Genomic DNA, 20,922 nt, shown 5'->3' with positions numbered 1-20,922 from the left:
AAAGGTGTACTGTGTAAAGGCCACCACACACTACAGGATTTTCAGTCTTAAAAGATTGCATGAGGTAAAAAGCGCACGCCACAGACACGAGAAAAATCTTAAATCTCTAATCGCAAAGACTGCAGCAGGATATGGCTGCGGACCACAGGCTACAGAGTTGTGAACGCACCTCGATTCAGCTGTTTCCTGTCTACATTAAAACCAATCGCTTAGAGAAGTGTTCAAAAGGTCAGAGCTCTGCACTTCTATTTTAGATACAAGTCCAAACTGTGTTATTATTATTTGTGAAATGTGGTGCAATACTTTATTAGGGGTGTAACGATATCCAGATCTCAAAGTACAATATTATCACGATATGCATCTCACAGAACAATATTTATTGCGATATTTTGGAGAGGCTGATATAATTGTAGATGGGACACTTTTTTGCTTTTAAAATAACTTAATAAGATGTTGGTGTGAATTATTATCATCATAATCCCAAGAATTCAAGTAAAAAACGTATTTCTTCATGGGATATGTAGTTCCCTATGCTGATAAACTGTTGCTACTATAAAACCATACATTTAAGCAAAGGAACTTGTGATTTGATATATTGTGACAGCCCACGATATTATTGTGAGACTTTTGATGATACGATATCACGATATTTTGGTTACTGTTACATCTCTCCTTCAGATACATGATTTGTAATGCATAGGGGGCTGGCGATAAAGTACACAGGAAGTATAGTCACGCTCTATGTGGATGTAAACAGACACACGTAAGGATCTACTCTCGCCTTTTTACTTTTAAATAACACTTCAGACTGGATTCACAGCGCTGTTTTGGAGACTGGGGGTCATTATTTGCAGAGGACAAGATCTATAAATATGGATGAGATGCTGCAGTTTAATTTTACAATTTTAAGAGCTGAGTAATAAAGTCACCTCATTATTTTCACAATTTAATGAGTTTGTGTTTTTGCTTGAAAGTGAAAACAAGTATAGTTTATAGGATGTATAAATATCTTAGAATTTTTACATGCTCTAGCTCAGTTGGTAGAGCGTTTTCAACATAAAACATCATTGTTTAAGCGGTCAGATCCACTCACCCACAGGTTAGTGGTAAGATTCTAGCTCCCACAGATAAATGTTGTTGCGTCCTTGGGCAATACACTTAACCCACCTTGCCCCTAGTGTCTGCGTATACTGGTGTGTGAATGGGTGAGTGGTTCTTTGCTGTAAAGAAGGTGGAAAAGCGCTACATAAAAATCTGACCATTTATCATGTAACAAAGTACTTAACATAGCTTAAAGGTGCATTGTGTAACTTTTTTGATGAAGGGTCTGTCAAATGCTTTTCTCCATGGACATGTTATTGCTTTGTCTTGAATGTTTCACAGTATGGAATTAAACCTTTTCATCTTCACGGAGACCAAACCAGACCAAGTTACAGGTTAGATCTGTGGTAGGGTATATATATATATATATATATATATATATATATATATATATATATATATAGTGTGTGTGTGTTTTTGAGCAATAAAACCACCTGTAGTTTAATAAATGTAATATAGAGCTGTTTAATGTCATACTGTGGAACATTCCAGTACCACAATGTGCACGTGATGGACCCCCAACCAAAAAGTTACACAGTGCACCTTTAAATAGAGTTTAAACCTGATTTTTTTTAAGAAGCGCAAAAAGATTCAAGGCAGCTTTGATCCAGACACCACAGTGGGACACAGGGAGCCCATAATCACATTAAGGATGTTGACTTAGCTCTTAAATGTGGAACTTTGAAGTGTGCATACTCCACAGACTGAATTGGCAAAGAGATGTGTGTGTGTGCAGAGGAGAGACCCAAACACATTCACACTTTATTATCTTATATCTGTGAGGTAAAACTTCACGGTAACTGGTTGGAATCTCCTGTCACTCAAACAGAGCATGACAGAGACAGAGGTAAGGTAAAATATAGAAGGAAAGTGTGTGACGTGAAGATCTGTTTTTGAGGCGGTGACACCATTATAACATGGCTTAAAGCTCACAAAGTCAATTTTGTATAATGTAGGACCTTCAAACAGATAAGCACAGAACTATATGATAAAACTGAGCTAAAGTTTTTAAATGTGGCTTTTAAATGTGTCACCAAAATAGCCAATCAACACATGGACCAAATCCTGGTACAGAGAAGTAATCAAAGGTGAAACAGATTCTAATCGGTCCATTGTTAAGGAGGAAGTTTTTGTAATAACGTTGTACTTTGCTTGTCATTTCCACCTTTACTTCCCATAAATATTTTTGTGAATACAGTAACAATATCTTGGTATCGTGTGTGTATTTTTCAGCTCTCCCCAGTCACTCTGACCCACAGAGACCTACTGTTTAACATGGGAGAAGAGAGAGTAACTGAGATGGAGAGGGGGAGAGAGATGAAGAAAGGGACGTGGGACAGAGGCACACAGAGACAGAGAGACAGAGACAGAGGCATACGGAGAGACAGAGAGAGAGAGAGAGACAGAGAGAGAGACAGAGGCATACGGAGAGACAGAGAGAGAGAGAGAGAGACAGAGAGAGAGAGAGAGAGAGAGAGAGAGAGAGAGAGAGAGAGAGAGAGAGAGGGGGGCACACAGAGAGAGAGACAGAGAGAGAAAGAGAGACAGACAGTGACAGAGGCACAGAGAGAGAGACAGAGTGAGAGAGAGGCACAGAGAGAGAGAGAGAGAGAGACAGAATGAGACAGAGGCAGACAAAGAGATACAGACGAACACCGAAACAGAGAGAGAAAAAGAGAAACAGAGAGAGAGAGACAAAGGTGCACACACACAGAGAGAAAGAGACAAAGAGCGAGAGAGAGACAGAGGCAAACAGAGACAGACAGAGAAAAAGAGAGAGAAAGAGGGACACACAGTGACAGGGAGAGAGAGAGACAGAGGCACAGAGAGAGAGAAAAAGAGAGGGAGAGAGACAGAGAGAGACAGCCAGAGAGACAGAGGTGCACAGAGAGAAAGACAGAGTGAGACAGAGGCACATAGAGAAACAGAGAAAAGAGAGAGAGAGAGAGAGAGAGAGAGAGAGAGAGAGAGAGAGAGACATACACTGAAACAGAGAGAGAGAAACAGAGAGAGCGAGACAAAGGCACACAAAAAGAGAGAGAGACGGAGAGAAACAGAGGCAAACAGAGGCAGAGCGAGAAAGAGGGGCACACAGAGAGAGAGGGAAAGACGGAGACAGAAAGAGAGAGAGAGAAACACACATAGACAGAGAGAGAGAAAGGGAGAGAGACAGTAAGAGAGAAAAGAAACAAAGAGTAGGGGAGGGAGACAGGAGAGAAACAGGAAAAGACTGATATATAGAGAATTGGATATTGAGAAAAATAAACGGGAAAAGCGAGAGGGAGATTGAAAAGGAAAGAAAAAAGAAGGAGAGAATGAAAGAAAACTATATCAACAGAGCATAAGAGAGAGAGAGAGAGAGGAGGGAGAGGGGGAATACTATAGCTGTACGGCCCACACCTCCTCTCACCTGTCAATCAAACCAAGAGAACATTATGTAACCTCAGAATATTCCCCGCGGATAAATATTTAGTGATTTGTACAGATTTTGGTGCGTTCTGTGTTTTGTTTGAGATGGGAATAGACTGCGGTTGGTGCAGCTGTGAATATATGACTTCCTGTAAGCGCTGGAGTGCTGACCACAAGAAGCAAACGTTAAAACACAAGAGAAAACAGTGGGACCAAGAAAGGCAAAACCAGGACTTTTAGCTTTTCAATGCTAAATTAGGAACGATTACGGTAAATATGGGATAACACTACAAAAATACACTGTACACAGAAACCATATCTTTATATAGAATCAGTCTTCAAACATCCTGATGCCTCAAACACAAAGGTCATGTTTAATGCCATATTGTGGAATAATATAACCAAAGGAACAAGGAGAGAAGCAGGTAGCAAGGTGCAAAAAGTTACACAGTGAGGCTTTAATACAAACTAACCACTGAAACATGCTCTTATCCTATTTTCGTTCCTTGTCAAATCTTTACGATACAACAGATTACACTATTATATATATCTATAGTAAAGTTATCTCCCGCTAAGTGTTTCCAGTCGGGTTTCCCCTCATTAAAACACAATCACAATATCTTTTTATCTACCGGGTTTTCTCCTGAAGAGAAACTGGTCCCAGAGGTGCTATAGTCACCCATTGTCCCAGACTTCCACTTACTTTCACTGAAGGGAGGGGCAAGCGTGGAAGGCTCATTTCCACATGTTGCTTACAATGATCAAGGAGTGCGTAAATACTGTACTCTGTCTTTAGTTATAATGTTACCTCCTCAAAAACATACCTGGAGTTGCGTTTTGTTTGAGTAACCCTTTATTTAGTATAGTCTGGTTACATCTCCAAAGCTCAAAATGCGCTCTTCTACCTTGTGATGTCATGAAATGGTAGTTTTCAAATTAGCAAATAACTTTTTAACTTTTGTTCAGAGACTGGCAATTCCAAATGATTCTAGTGAAGGTGTATGGAGGTTAAAACACTGTAGAGCACTTCCTGTATTACCACATGACATCACAAGGTGGACAGAGTTTCAGTTTGAACACTTTGTGTGTTAAACATGTATGAATGAAACCAAACTTGGAATTTTTCAGGTGCGTTAGGACTAATTCAGGACTAAACCAGGACTAAACCAGGACTAAACCAGGACTGGACCAGGACTGGACCAGGACTACACCAGGATTAATCTTGGACTTAAGGGTGTCCGGAAAGCGCAGTTGGGCGATGGCTGCGCGTACCTCTGTGGGGTGCGGAGCCCTGTGCCTGTGCTTTTGCCTGCGATCACCTGACAGTCTGCGCACCTCCGAGCCCGTCCCAACAGTGAGTCCTGGTTCAGTTCTGTTTCAGTTCTGTTTCACTTCTGTTTCAGTTCTGTTTTAGCCCTGTTTTAGTCCTGGTTTCATCCTGGTTTCGTCCTCTTGGTTCAGTCCTGGGATCAGTCCTTGATTAACCATGGGTTAGTCCTGGTTCAGTCCTGGTTCAGTCAGTGGCGTGGGCGTCGCAAAAGTGCAGCATCTCGATCAGTCTTTCCTCTGCTCAGTAAATAAAGCCTGTGAAGTGATGATAGTTGAGTCGCGTCTTTATTCATATTCATAATGAAGAAAGCGTAACAGTTTCATTTCATTTCATGACTGTAATTCTTGAAGTCGTAAATTTTCAATTCGTATTCTGATGGATGCTTCAGTTGGAATGCTTTTAATTTGTGTGTGATTAATCACGGGCATGGGCGGGTAACGGGTGGAATGTTAACGGGTCCGGGTGGGTAACGGGTGCAGGTTTAACTTTTATAAAATCAAGGGTTAATGGGTGGGTTCGGTGCTGTACTGTAATGTAATAGATCTATGCAGAACTCTAACTCCAGGTATGTTTGTGATGAGGAAACAACATCATAACAAATCTGAAAATAATGTAATATAGGCTCTTTAATACACTATATGACATTTTGTGGGTCAGAACAAGAAGCCCTTTAACCTAAAATCTCAGTAATCCATCATATACACATCTCAAAGTGGCACCATTCACTCTACAATGCCACGTTTAATGACTGCACCCTCCAAATATTATGCCACCTTTGAGGAAAAACCCAGGCCTGTAGCTGCTTCCTTTGCTGCGGTCCCATTGGTCTAAAGCTCACGCACCTCTCTCTCTCCATGACTTCATTGTTCCCGGTGTTTGGCTTTCCTCACTGTACCGCCACTCTCCAGACCTCCGCCCTGCACAGCGGAGGAGAGCGGGGTACCAGCCTGACCCCGTCCCAAAACATAACGTAAGCTTTTCCAAATCCTGTGCAGAAAACTGGAAAGGACTGGTCCAGGTAAGTGGTGACCAAGTTTTGAGTAATGGAGGAATCAATGTTACACTACAAGCATTATGTTTATTATGCAATGTTTGAAGGGACTAGATTACACAGAAGTGACTCTTGTGAGCTTTAAGCCATGTTAGAATGTTGTTACCTCATCACAAACATATCTGTAGTTGTGTTTTGTGTCTTTCACACATGTTTTATTAGTTTGTCTACATCTCCAAAGTTCAAAATGCTCTGTTTCAACTTGTGATGTCAAGTAGTGTCAAATATCAAAAGACAATGCACTTACATTTGATCATCATATTATGGACAGTTACAATTCATGTATCATCCGTTCATTCATTTTTCAATATAAAACCAAAAGTTAGAAAACAAAAAAAAAATTTTTTTTTTCATTATTTGTCTCCAAAACCAAAATGAAAAACATGATACCGATGATAACGATTAATTTTTTTCATTTTTCGATTTTGTGTTTAATTGAATAATGAAAAAAATCAGATAACAGCTGTTTCCTGTTTATGTCACTTATGCGACGCCAGGACTAAACCAGGACTGAATCAGGACTAAAACAAGACTAAACCAGGACTAAACAGTTTTCAGTCCTGGTCTGGTCCCAGTCTCAGTCCTGGTCTCAGTCCTAGTCTGGTCCTGGTCTGGTCCCAGCCTCAGTCTTGGTTTGGTCCCGGCCTCAGTCCACACCTGATCCCGGTCTCAGGATCCTGGCCTCAGTCCTGGTCTGCTCCTGATCTGGTCCCGGCCTCAGTCTCGGCCTCAGTCCCGATCTGGTCCTGGTCTGGTCCCGGTCTCAGTCTGGTCCTGGTCTCAGTCCTGGTCCTCTTCTCGATCTCTGCCCTAGGCTCAGTCCTGGTCTCAGTCTCAGTCCTGGTCTCAGTCCTGTTCCTATTCTGGGTCTCAATCTTGGTCTCAGTTCTGGTCCTGGTCCCGGTTTAAGTCCTGGTTCAGTCCAACATCGCAGTCACGGAAGTCACACACACAGGAAACGGCCGTTATCCGTTTCTTTTTTTGTTTGTTTGTTTTTTTTTTTCATTTAAAAACAAAATCGAAAACAAAAAAAAACAAAAAAATCGTTAACTGTTTTTTAATTTTGGTTTTGGAGACAAATAATGAAGAAAATATTTGTTTTTTCGTTTTCTTATTTTTGGTTTTATTTTAAAAAACAAATGAATGAATGATACACGCATTCTTTACAAAAGAAGCCATCAACAGTTGTCAGTAATCAGAAAACTCAAAGGACTCTATGTTTCTCCACATCTGTTATTACTGTTGTACCAATCCATCATCCAGTCCATTATGTTGTATTGTGCCACCTGCTTTTTCAATATGCTCACTGTTAAAAACCCGTCTGAACTCACAAAGGCAACACACACAGCTGCTAAAATCATAGAACTCCTACCCAACCTTGCAGATCTTAACAACAGGACCATTGGACGCACTGCACCCTCCACAGAAAAGGTCACCCACTACACGAACATCTCACCCGTCTGCTCTCAGGACGGAGGTACAGGGCACTCATGTGCACGAGGGCCCGATTTGGCAGAAGCCTGATCCCTTCGGCCATCACATCTTTGAACAACAGTCCCCGCTGAGTGTACTGTAATATCTTTGTAATGTGTCTGTGTTTGTTGCGCTGTATGTGTTAAATAAGTTATGTGTGCTTTAAAATTAATTTAACCTTGAGGACAATAAAAATCTAAAGTCTAAAGTTTAAAGTCTAGTGGTAGTTTTCAAGTTAACAGCTACCTTTTACATTTAGTTTAGGAGAGATTGGCAATTCCAGGGCTGAAATAACCTAAAAGATTCAAGTGAAGGTGCATGGAGTTTAAAAACACAGTGGAGCACTTCCTTTATTATTACAAGGTAGAACAGAGTGTTGTCAGTCTGAAAGAAGACCTCAGCCTAAATATGCAGGGTTTCTGTCTTCTAACCCTGGTACGTCCAATTTCTACTAAATAAAAAGTAGCAGTTAACTAGAAAACTACCTCTTCGTGACATCACAAAGTGTTCAGATCATTTTGACCTTTGGAGATGTAGACAGACTAATAATAAAAGATTACTCAAACATATGGCAGTGATATAAACATATAACAATGGCTTAAAGCTCATAAGGGTTTATTTTGAGCAATATAGTATATAAATGTATGAGTCTTGATATGAATTTTAAAATTGTATTACTGGTACAGGCAAAAATTGCTTATCAGCCAGAGGCAACAACAAATCAGATATTGTATTAACAGAAAATCCTCATCGGACCGTCCCAATAAAAAAAGATATTGTACTGAATTGTTAAAAAAAACAATGGCCAGATTGAGTGAAAACAGAGATAAGGCTTTAGCGAACACAGTTTTGGTTCCAAATTCATAAAAAATAAATCCGTATTTGATATGAAATAAATGCCTCTCTTTCTCTCTCCTGACAGTGAGTCCCGGGAGAGAAGCAGAGTCTGGCCCGTGAACAAAAGGCGCTCAGAGTGAGACCTCCCTCTCGCCTCAGGCCCAGCTCACGTATCACTGCTCTGTTTAGACGAGTTAACACCGCAATAACCTGCTGCTTTAGGATCAAACTACACTATATACCATCAAAAATGTCACTCTATACAATACATAAGCTGTATACAGAGTCAGAATAGAGCTAAAGGGCCCATATCATGTTCATTTCGGATCTACATTATATTGTTTCGTTATCACAAACAGACCTGGAGTTGTGTTTTGTTTCATTCACACATGTTTAAGGCACAAATCCCACAGGATACAGGATGCTCCACTGTGTTTTTAAACTGCATACATTCTCTAGGATCAATTTGATGATTTCAGTCCTGGAGTTGCCAATCTCTACAGAATTAAAGGTAAAAGCTAGGTAAGGTCATTTGAAAACTACCACTTCATGACATCACAAGGTGGAAGAGAGCATTTTTAGCTTTGGAGATGTAGACAGACTAATAATAAAGGGCTACTCAAACATCTGAACGAGACAAAACACAACTTCAGGTAGTTCAATGCGGTCCATTTGGTCTTCCGACTTCCTCAGGACAGTTTCCCAGGTGTGTGAGAGTAAAAAAGCCCCCCTCATCCCGGTTTACTCTCACATACCTGGGATACTGTCTTGAGGAAGTCAGACTGCAGATGGCGCTGTCGTCCTGCCTCCTCCAATAGGAAAACAGTGCCAAAATATGTATAAACCAGCTGAGCGGACACATGACAGCAACATCACGTGACCACTCTTAGGAAGATCGCACGGAGCAGTCGAAATTGTCAGGTATGAAAACAAACTCTTCAACCTAATAACACAAATTCAAGTAACGAACATGACTTAAAGCTCACAAGAATCCACTTTGTGTGATATAGGACCATTAAAAAATGATTAGTGTTACAAAAGCGATTGGGAAAACAAGGCAACAAACAGACTACTAAAGCAAAGCAATACATTTATATAGAGAAAGATTGTTTCATTAAAGTTATATCATCTTATCTTAATATACCTCAACCGCTTGTCTCCATGTAGGCCGGTCACGATAAATACTACATAGACAAATCGTTGAATATATGAAAGCTGGGACAAAATATGTGGAGGGGTGAATATTTATCTTCTGTACATTTTCTTTGTAAAAGTGTGGAGATTTGGGGTATTTTTGTTGCACTACAATAACATTTGATCTGTAAAAGTTGAATAAGTGACTTCTATGGCTAATTCTTGCTATTCTGTAATGCATTTGTTGCAGCTCAGGTCTTTTAACAATACCATCTCTTTAAAAATGGTTTAGTGGTATCAGTGCTATAAAGTAGTTTCAATATTATAGTTTATTGCAGTATATCTCTGTAGTTTATTGCAGTATATCTCTGTACCAAATGTATTGTACTTCAAACTATTTTACTGTGACTCCAAGGAGATAAAAATATTGAACCCAAAACTGTGGAACAAAAATGGGAGATGCTCTCATTTTCTCTATTTCTAGAAAAGACAGATGGTGGATACTTTTTTTTTTTTTTTTTTTTAAATAAAATGAACCACAATACTGAAATGTCATAGTAACATTCCTTAACTTCATGATGACCCAACATGCAGGAAGTGAATAGCTAAAGCTGTAGGATATCACTGGTCTATCAGAAAACATAACAGACAGAGTTTACACAGTGAGGCGTGTTGTCTCTGAGTGACACTGAAGGCGCCGCAGTTTTACAACAGGTCACAATAAACATGACCTCATCTGACCTCATTTGACCTCTGTGTGAAATATGGAGGTAAACGGTTTAAGACAAACAGATTCAAGCTAGATAAGAGATGAATGCATTTTTATACACTCACATAACTTATTTAACCTTGGATATTCAGAATTGGCAGAAGTCTGATAATGCTATAAGACAAAGTTAAAACCCATGCGGAAAATATCTAAATCCTAAAGTATGGAGAACGTTATATTATCACATTTTTTGGATTTCAGCCGAAGTTTAGACCTACTTATCACTTGTAAGTATGTTTTGTGATTCATGTTTAAAAGAGAGATATGACGCTATTTTCTTATCTATGCTGTAATGTTGTCTTGGCTCCAAGAATGTGGGCCAAAAATTCTGAATTTCACAATAAATATTCCATAAAACGCTCCAATTTGACTTAAAGCTGGACTATGCAACTTTTCTGGTACAGGGTGCGACACCTGTTTGACTCCTTGTGGATGTTTTTTGATTATCTCCATGAAGAAAAGACAAGCAGGTTATGTCACCAGGCCAAGTTACAGGTCAGATCTGTGGAGAGGTGGGCCCGCTCACAGTAATAATGCATGTTTTTGCAGTAGTTTTGAGAAATAAAAACACCTCTAATTGAATAAATACAACATATATATGTGTAATGCCATACTGTGGAACATCCCAGGCACCCTCGCAGACTCTCCACCACAAAACCGTTAAAGGTGTACTGTGTCACTTAAGTCTTTTCGATATTCTTCATGCAAAACAGCACAACAAACATGCAGAAATCGGCAATGGCGGCAATGGAGCGTGCAGCCGGGTAACATTAAACAAATAACTCTGACGTGTGGTTTGAATTTTGAGGCATTATTGATAAGAACTAACTCCAGAAGTGTGTTTCTGATGAAGACTTGGTAAACCTCACGCTCTCCCAGTGTTTTGCCCATTTCTGCATTTTTCCACCATGATTCAGTCTGGCACAGTCTGCTTTGTCCTCATCTGGTTTCTGCCTTCTCCTTACCTACCAACATTTAGTCTTTCATTTTAATATTGAGGTAATAGTTGGGTCAGAGCCAGGGACAAAACACAAGCTAAAGACTGTACACACAAAGACTTCATTTTTAGGCTTCTGATGTAATTTTGTAATACAGGAAGTGCTCCATTGCTATTTAAACTCCTTCTCCTACACTTTCACTAGAATAATTCGAGTAATTTCAGCCCTAGAATTGCCAATCTTTACTGAATGAGCTGTTAACTTGAAAACTACAGCTTCATAACAAGGTGGAACAGAGCATTTTGAGCTTTTTAGATGTAGACAGACTAATAATAAAGGGTTACTCAAGCACGAGTGAATGAAACAAAACACAACTCCAGGTATTCTAACATGGCTTAAAGCTTAGAGTCAATTTTGCGTAATATAACAACAAGGCTACAAGAACCTGAAGAACAATGACATCAAATCCTTGTCCCCAGTGGATCCCGTGTAAGAATGACAGCACAGGGCGTGAACAACAGTGAAGCCTGATACCTAAAAATGTGCGGTATCGGAAATGTAACCGATACCAGTATCACTAATGGAACTTTATGAAAAACAGTATCTCCTTCTTACATTACATCGCATTATATACACACAGTTCATCTACTAGAGACTGTTACCACAAACTGTTCCCAAGAAAGCTGTACAAAAAAAGTGACAAATTACAACTCAAATATTCTTCCTATATTAACTCTTATGAGCTTTAAGCCATGTTATAATGTTGTTACCTTCTCAAAAACAGACCTGAAGATGTGTTTTGTTTCAATCATGTTTGAGTAATACTTTATTATTAGTTTGTCTGCAACCCCAAAGTTCAAAATGCTCTGTTCCACCTTGTGATGTCATGTAGTGGTAGTTTTCATGTCACCTTTTACCTTTTGTTCAGTAGAGTTTGGAAATTCTAGGGCTGAAATTCCCCAAATGATCATAGTGAAAGTGTGTGGTGTCTAAAAACACAGTAGAGCACTTTTTGTATTACGATATTACATCACAAGGTGGAAAAGAGTGTTCTCAGTTTGAGAAAAGGATCTCAGCTTAATATGCAGGAGAAACAAAACACGACTGCAGTATGTTTGTGATGAGGAAACAGAAAATAGCGTAACATTGGCCCTTTAAATATCTCTAAGTCGTGTGCGTAAAACTAGTTTATTTTCCCACAATGCCGTATTGACAACCACTGACAAATAGCTCCAGGGTTCGCACTGAGCGTGTGCAGAACTGTCAGGCCAGTGGGCGTGGCTTCAGACACATGAATCAAAACGCAGCAGTCAATTAAAAGCAGCTGATTCGGTGTGGGTTAAGGACAATATTTTTGATTACACTATATGTTTCACTTAACTGGCTGTCATGTTTTTATAGTACTTTCCCTTAGTGACATTCTACTACTACTACTAATGCTGCTACTACTGCTACCTCAATATTTGCAAATACTATAAATCACTCAGCTATGTATGTAATACTAGTACACCAACTAATGCTACTACTACTACAACCATTACTATCACAATATACACAAATAAACCTTAAAATGTGCTCTTTTATTGCTATACTGTTATTACTACTACTACTACTACTACAACAAGTAATACTACAACTTATGCTACCACTACTACATACTTTGACCATATACTATGCTACTATAACAACTATCAAGAACATCTACTACAACTAGTATTACTGCAACTAAAACATTACAATAACAAAGGAAGTAATGCAGTACAATGTATGCAAAGTACACTCTTGAACAAAAGCAGTAAAAACGTTGAAACTTTGAAGTAAAGATACAACATTGTACTTTACTTCAAGTTCTGCAACTACTACTACTACTACAATTCCAACAACTAAAACTACTACAGCCACTACCACAACTACTACGATTACTCCTGTTATCTTATAGTTCACATACCTGCAGCACTGCCTTCATTCATGACCTATAACATTAAGTAATGCTATACTACTACTACTACTACTAAAGCTACTTCACAGGGCTTCTTTCACTCACCCAGCGATACTCCACCGAATTACGCTCCTGTACTCCGCTCATAATGTCCAAGATAAAACTGTCATTTTCTGTCAACCCCGAAGACTTAAAATCCACACGGACGACAAAGTGAGGAGTGGAGAGAGAGATGGGAGATATGAAGTACTCTGGTGTGATGTCACAGCCCTGCAGGCAGCAATGACAAGAATCCGCTTGTGTACAAGACTGCAACTGTTAAAGGTGTAAGGGAATAGACATACAACTTTTGGGTTAGGAGTAAACACGCAGGATTTCATGTATCGATTGGTAATACTTTGCAACGCATACTTCAATTGTAGCTACTTTGTCAATATAGCAATCCGGTTTGAGAAAAAGAGTGAAAAAGTTCCATTCAAACGTCAACTGTACACATAAGTACTGCTTTCGAGGTCTAGGAGGCAAGGTAATAAAAAGCAATATTCAAGAAGAAGTAGAAGCAGTAGCAGTAGTAGTAGCAATAGTAGTCGTTGAAACTACTACAAATCTCTCATCTCGTTTTTCAAATTATTTTTTTTACTTTTTATTGACATCACTGATAAGATTGTTTGAGAGACAGTTTCTTGCATATTGGTAGGTGCTGCGTTTGTTTCCTATTGAGTGTTGCACACAAGAAAACAATGACACCCTTTTCACATTATAACTCTCTCCTTCTGTTTCTCTCTCTCCTCCCTCTCTCCTGCTTCTCCCTTCTCACCATCTCCCGTTCACTCTCTCACACTCTCTCCTTCCTTCCCTGTCTCTCTGCCTCCCTCTCCTTATCTCTGTCTGTTTCTCTCTCCCTCTGTTCAAACCATCCCTCCCCTTTCTCTCTCTCTCTTTCTCTCCCTCCTCCCTCTCCCTGACTCCTCCTTCTCACCGTCTCTCTGTCTCCCTCTCTCTCCTTCCTTCCTTGTCTCTGTTTCTCTCCCCCTCTCTTCTCACCACCCTCTCTCTCCCTCTGTTTACTCTCTCTCTTTCACCATTCTCTCTCCCCCTCTGGTCTCTCTCTCCCCCTCTATCCCTCTGTTCTCTCTCTCCCCTCTCTCTCTCCATTCTCTCCCTCTCCACCTCTGTTCTCTCTCTCCCTCTATTCTCTCTCTAGTTTATCTCTCTCTCTCCCTCTATTCCCTGTTCTCTCTATCTCTCCCTCTGCTCTCTCTCTCTCTCTCTCTCTCTTCCTCCCTCTCCCTCTGTTCTCTCTCTCTCTCGTCCTCCCTCTCCCTCTGTTCTCCTTCTCTCTCTTTCTCACCTCTCCCCCCTGGTCTCTCTCCGCTTCTCTCTCACCGTTCACTCTCTCTCCCTCTATTCTCTCTCCCTCTGTTCCCTGTTCTCTCTCTCTCTCCCTCTCCCTCTGTTCTCCTTCTCTCTCTCCCTCTGTTTCCCTTCTCTCTCTCCCTCTCTCCTTCTCTCTCTCCCTCTGTTCTCCTTCTCTCTCTCCCTCTGTTCTCCTTTCTCTCTCTTTCTCACCTCTCCCCCCTGGTCTCTCTCCGCTTCTCTCTCACCGTTCACTCTCTCTCCCTCTATTCTCTCTCCCTCTGTTCCCTGTTCTCTCTCTCTCTCCCTCTGTTCTCCTTCTCTCTCTCCCTCTGTTCTCTCTTCTCTCTCTCCCTCTGTTCTCCTTCTCTCTCTCCCTCTGTTCTCCTTCTCTCTCTCCCTCTGTTCTCCTTCTCTCTCTCCCTCTGTTCTCCTTCTCTCTCTCCCTCTGTTCTCCTTCTCTCTCTCCCTCTGTTCTCCTTCTCTCTCTGTTCTCTCTCTCTCTCCCTCTGTTCTCTTCTCTCTCATCTTTCCCTGTCTCCCTCTCTCTGTCTTTCCTCTCTCTCCCTCTCACTTTCTCCCCCTTTCACATACTCTCCCTCCTTGCCTCTCCGTCTCCCTCCCTCTCCCTCTTCTTTTCTCTCTCTATCTCTTCCCCTCTCTCCCTCTCTCCCTCCTTCTCTCCTCTCTCTCTCCCTCCCTCTCTGTAAAGGAATGCTGCTCGGCCACACAACAGCCCCAAACCCCGAGGCATCAGGGCAGCGGAGGGACACACCTCTCACTCTCTCACATATCAAACGGCAGCAGATAATGGAACTATCACAGGCCAGAGACATACCACAGATCAACACCAAACACCAGACACACCACAAATAGACTCTGCGATGCAATGTGATGGGAATTCGGATGGACATTTTAATAACAAGTTTTCATTCATCCCATGTTGATTTTTGTAAAGTTTACTAGTGTTTAAAGGTCCTATATTACGCAAAGTTGACTGTTGTGACCTTTAAGCCAAGTTCGAGTGTTGTTACTTCATCACAAACAGACCTGGAGTTGTGTTTTGTTTCATTCACACAATTAGTCTTTTTATTAGTCTGTCTACATCTCCAAAACTCAAAATGCTCTGTTCTGTAACATCTACCTTTTACCTTTTGTTCAGTAGAGGTAGTCAATTCCAGAGCTGAAATTATACAACTGATTCTGGTGAAGGTGGATGGAGTTTAAAAACACAGTGGTGCACTTCCTGTATTACTGTGGGACATTTCAAGGTGGAAGGTGGAGTGTTTTTCTTTCTCAAAAGAGCCTAAATATTCACGGTTTGTGTATTAAACATGTACTGTATGAATGAAACAAAACAAAGAGACAGGTTAGAGCTGAATGATTTTAAGAAAAAACTGAATTGCGATATTTCCGGCAGATATTGCGATATAGAGTTCATCCACGATTTTAAGTGCACTGAACATTTGCAAATATCACAGAAACTCACATCATACCAGAGTCCTGCACCGATGATTTGACGCTGAACTGTTTGTACACATTTGTTTACGTTATACAGAAATGAAACTTAAAACCACATGGCTTATTTGCATGAACTATAAGCACTGAAAAAAACAACAACAGCTCACTCCTTGTGCGGTGATGCAGTCAGCTTCTGTCGGACTAAAGGAAAAGACTCAGTGGAATATGAGTGTTCTTCCTGTGACAGAGGATGTGCTGCTGATGGTGAGTCTGTTCTGTGTTTCTGTCGCGTTGGAGATGGTTCATGTTAAACTTTACACAAACGGCAGGTTTAAATCCTCGCCTCCTAGTGTTGTGACGGTGAATTACTTTGCGGGTGCATAGACCTCGACGCAGATCCATAGATAAAAAATGACGGCGACAAGGCGACGGCAGCAGTGTGCGCTGAGTCAACACAGAACTATACTTCGCTCTTAAAATTGGGCTTTAGGAACTCTGCAAAAATGCAGATTTAATGCTCCCAAAATCGTGCTGTCTGAGATTGCGATTTTCAGTCCAAAACGATAAATCATTCATCCTTAATACAGGTATGTTTTGATGAGAAAATAACATTATAACATAGATCAGAAAATAGTGTAATATGGGCCCTTTAAAGAAAAATAGCAGTATCGTAGCAAGTATTTTTGTAACTCTATAGCAGTACATATACAGAATACACAGATTCAATGTTTACTTAAGTAACAATATTGATCTCTGCTTACATTTTCATGATCTTTTTAGTACTTTTTACCTTTGCTAAGACTTTATTTGAGTATTTTTTGTTTCGTCCAGCCCTACAAACAACAGAGCTACCTGTCCCTCTCTCTCACCTGTGTCCTTGAAGTTTGAGGCCAGCCATTCAAGGTTGCGTTTGGATCACATTACAAGTGTTAATGGAAAAATCTTTATTCCATTTCACCTTTAGTAAACTGAAAGGTGATTTTACGATAAAGTTGCACTCTGTAACATTTTGGTATAGAGGGTCCACCACCTGCTTTGCCTGGAATGTTCCACAGTACAGTATTAAACTCCTCCATTTCCGTGTAAGCAGCTGACAATACCAGGCCAAGTTACAGGTCAGATATGTGGGGAATAGAGGTGACCCCAGTTGCAGTAAGAATGTGTGTTTCAAGGTATTTTTAAGCAACAAAAGCACCTGTAATTGAATAAATGCAAGGCAGATAAGTTTAATGCCATAGTGGGGAATATTTCAGGCAAAATAATAACACGTCCGTATAGAAAAACAGAAGTTACACAGTGTAGCTTTAACTAGAAAACTACAAAACTCACTTTCTTGCATGCCTTACCATTGGTCTGTACTTCATGGCTACTTCTTTGGCTCTTTTTCTTTTCTTTTTTTGCAGTATAGATTTGATCCCCCAGCTACAAAAACTCCTCCACACTTCAGTCCCGGATAGTTTGTTTTTAGATGTTCCCAAGTTTGTCCGTGGTCCTTGGATCTTCCTGCCCCATGGTCTCCTCTCTCACAGCCCACTCACACTCACCTCTGCGGGCTAGAGCTACACAGTTATCCAGCCTCTCCCCTCCCTCTCTCCCTCTCTCCCGTCTCCACAAAGGAAATGGTCCCTGCATTGGGTGACAGTCAGCAACCCCCCTTTCCCTTTCTCTCTCTCTCGCTTTCTCCAGTAAAGCTCTCCAAAAGCACGCTCCCCCTAAAAACTACAACGTACTGATATCCGCCCACTTTTCCCCCAGATTTAAGGCCTTCTTTAACCCTATGTGCAGAAGGAGACAAAGGAGCCCATGCAAAAAAACATCTGGTGTTCACTAACTACCCATTTGCAACTGGAATATGGTTAGAAGTAGTGACTGTAAACAAACCTTGTAGTATAAAAGTATTTTCATATAATTCAAGACTTAACAAAATTATATAACGTGGAAAAAAGGTCACAAAAAGAGTCTGAGCAGGTCTGTGACTCTGCACCACGTTATCTCAATTAATTAACATATGTGTTTTATAATATACAGACAATGAATGCATGGAAGTAGATTGTTGCAAGTGGAAGGGCGTCCAACATTAAAAAAATGTCTTCAAATCAACACAAAAAAGGGGATCAGCTAAAAGATACCAATGTTCAAAAATGTTTATATGTATATTTAAGTAGAATATAGAGGTCCTTAGGTTGTACATTGCCCCCGTCTTCTGCATTTGACATATATTTCAGAGCTAATAGAGCAACCTCATCTATGGGTTACCCAGCGCTGCAGGTTTATCAGATATTCCACAAACTAGGAGTGTGCAAAAATACTGAAATATCGATATATCACAATACTAAATTTGACAAGACAGTATTGTTATTGTGGGCTGGATATATCAGCTAGGGGTGTTCAAAAATATCAAAATATCAATATATTGTATCGTTTAATGTGCTGATACAGTGTCGATATCATGGGCTGCTTTATCAATATATCGCCAAGAGTATCTTTTGGTATATTTTACAAATTTTTTTTGTTATAGCTCTACGGTTTTGTTGCTTGTTTAGTGGAAGGAAACACGTTTATGCAAGACATTTGACATTTTCACTGTTTTGAGAATTCAAATGTTTGTGATTTAACAAAGACTTTTAGTATCACTGGCACGATTTAGCCATTATTTTTTATTGAACTGTATCGAATCAATTTGAAATGTATCGTATTGAATCGTAAACTCACTGTATTGAAATATGTATCATATCATGGTCTATATATCGAGGTATGTATCATACCAGCAACTTCTTAATAATACTCAGCCCTAATATCGGCAAGAGTATTTTTTGATATCTTGTAGCAATTTTTTGTGACCGCGCTACAAATTGGATGTTTATTAAATGGAAGGAGACTTTTTACTGTTCACAGTTTTGATGATTAAAACAGATTTGATTTATTTCGTATTCAAGTAGTGGTTTAACAAAAAAATACCGTTGCTAAAATGTATTTGGTTCTTTAAAAAACAGCAATATAGCACAGAGCATCATGGGCGATATATCGATTATCGTCATATCATGATAATATCGTATCGTGAGCCATGTATCAAGAATCGTATTGAATCGTGAGGGACCCTGTGACCCTAGCACAAACGTACACCACAAAAACAAAACCCTAGCCAAGCCAAGATGACTTGAATTAAGAAAGTTTTATCGTGCTTTGAGTAAATTTTACTTGACAAGTAAAATTATCTAAAAATGAAATAAGACGTTTTGTAGTTAAAATATGAAAATACATCTTGCTATAGTTAGGATAAAAAAACAACAACTCTTTGCACATAAAATAAGAAACAAAATCGAATGTTGCTTGAATTAAGACAAACATACTTATTCCATAAAGAGTTGTTGTTTTTCTTCTCTTAACTGTAGCAAGATGTATTGTCATATTTGAACTACAAAATGTCTACTCAAATAAAGTGAAATGTTGTAAATTTAAGTCATTTTAACTTAGCTAGATGTTGTTTTTGTTGTGTAGTGTAGTGTAGCTGTGACCCTTCATTGTTCTAATAAAAGTGCGTCAGTGAGTCAGACCTGTTTATTCTCACAGTCCAGTGCAGAACATGAAAGCCCGTGTGGAGCTGGAGAACAGTGACCTCTCCTCGCACAGCACAGAGCGGCTATGTGTGTTTGAGAAGAAAGATGTTTCCACTACAACACACAGATTAGTAAAGTGCAAATAAAGTGTCTACACCTGGAGACCTGCACAAACTCATGGACCGGGCCAAAGCCTGTTGACGTAAAGTGGAATTATCCTTTCAAAACAGCTATTTATTTGGCTCAGAGAAGAGATGGGGCATTGTGAAATTAAAAGTTGAAAAGCATTCATGAATTTTAAGAAAGAGTTTACTTAGAAGTGCCCAGAATGTTCCAACGTGTGACATTAAATTAGTTTTTCTTGCATTTATTCAATTACATATGTTATTATTGTTAAAACATACATGGAAATGCATGTGTTCTTATTGTGAGTGCCGTTGCCTCCACAGATCAGACCTGTAACTCGGGCTGGTGTTTAACAGTTTAATGCCATATAGAAAGCAATTACATCTCCATGGAAACATACCCTCACTGTAGTAGCTCCTTACTGTAGTATACTCTCACTGTAGTAGCCCCTTACTGTAGTATGCATACTCTCACTGTAGTAAACTCTAACTGTAGTATGTATACTCTCATTGTAGTAAACTCTAACTGTATTATGTATACTCTCATTGTAGTAGCCCCTCACTGTAGTAGCCCCTGACTACAGATTTCCCTTACTGTAGTATACCCTCAATGTAGTACTCCTCAGTGTACTAATGCCTCACTGTAGAATGTATACACTCACTGTAGTATCCCGTCACTGTAATATACCCTCACTGCAGTATACCCTAACTGTAGTATACCCTCACTGTAGTACGTGTACCCTCACTGTAGTATCCCATCAATGTTGTAGCCAGTCACTGTAGTATGTATACCCTCGCTGCAGTATACCCTAACTGTAGTATACCCTCACTGTAGTATGTATACCCTCGCTGCAGTATCCTCACACTGTGGTATGTATACCTTCACTGTAGTATCCCCTTATTGTGGTAACCCCTCTCTGTAGTATAACCTCACTGTCATATCCCGTCACTGTAGTATCCCGTCACTGTAGTATCCCGTCACTGTAGTATGTATCCCCTCACTGTAGTATGTATCTCCTCACTGTAGTATGTATCTCCTCACTGTAGTATGCATCCCCTCACTGTAGTATGTATACCCTTATTGTAGTATACCATCACTGTAGTATACCCTCACTGAAGTAGCTCTTTACTGTACTATACCCTCACCCTAGTAGCCCCTCACTCTAGTAGTCTCTCGCTGTAGTACTCCTCATTGTAATAGCCCCTCACTGTAGTATGTATACCCTTACTGTAGTATCCCCTCTTTGTAGTATCCCGTCTTTGTAGTAGCCCCTCTGTGCCACTGGACAGTCTGCTCCAGGACACACTGGTCTTCAAAGCTCAGGCAGCAGCAGCAGCAGGAAAAGCTCAGAGTTTATGGGCCTCATTAGACACTCTGCTCCTTCCTGAGAATCCAGACCCAGACCCGTAAAGACCACAAAGCTCAGATTATACAGATGTGT

At 40.1% G+C, this 20,922-nt stretch overlaps 1 protein-coding gene across 3 annotated transcripts in view; it reads right to left on the bottom strand.

Moving 5' to 3' along the window:
- Positions 1-20,922, bottom strand: part of LOC110160369 (unconventional myosin-Ic) — a 117,876-nt gene that overhangs the window by 42,195 nt on the left and 54,759 nt on the right. Inside the window, exon 1 of one of the 3 annotated variants that reach the window (XM_020925007.2) lies at positions 17,145-17,408. The exons of the other annotated variants lie outside the window; for them this stretch is intronic. Coding sequence (XP_020780666.1) covers positions 17,145-17,162 — 18 coding nt within the window. The 5' untranslated portion in view covers positions 17,163-17,408. Of the gene's footprint in view, positions 1-17,144; positions 17,409-20,922 lie in introns of those variants that run through there. 3 annotated transcript variants of the gene reach the window in all.

This window comes from Boleophthalmus pectinirostris, unplaced genomic scaffold (genome assembly GCF_026225935.1).
Source record: "Boleophthalmus pectinirostris isolate CB_2022bp ecotype Guang Dong unplaced genomic scaffold, ASM2622593v1 HiC_scaffold_9, whole genome shotgun sequence".
In the NCBI taxonomy this organism is placed as follows: domain Eukaryota; kingdom Metazoa; phylum Chordata; class Actinopteri; order Gobiiformes; family Gobiidae; genus Boleophthalmus; species Boleophthalmus pectinirostris.
Note: the sequence above shows the minus strand (reverse complement) of the source record. Positions and strands in the feature narration are given on the sequence as shown.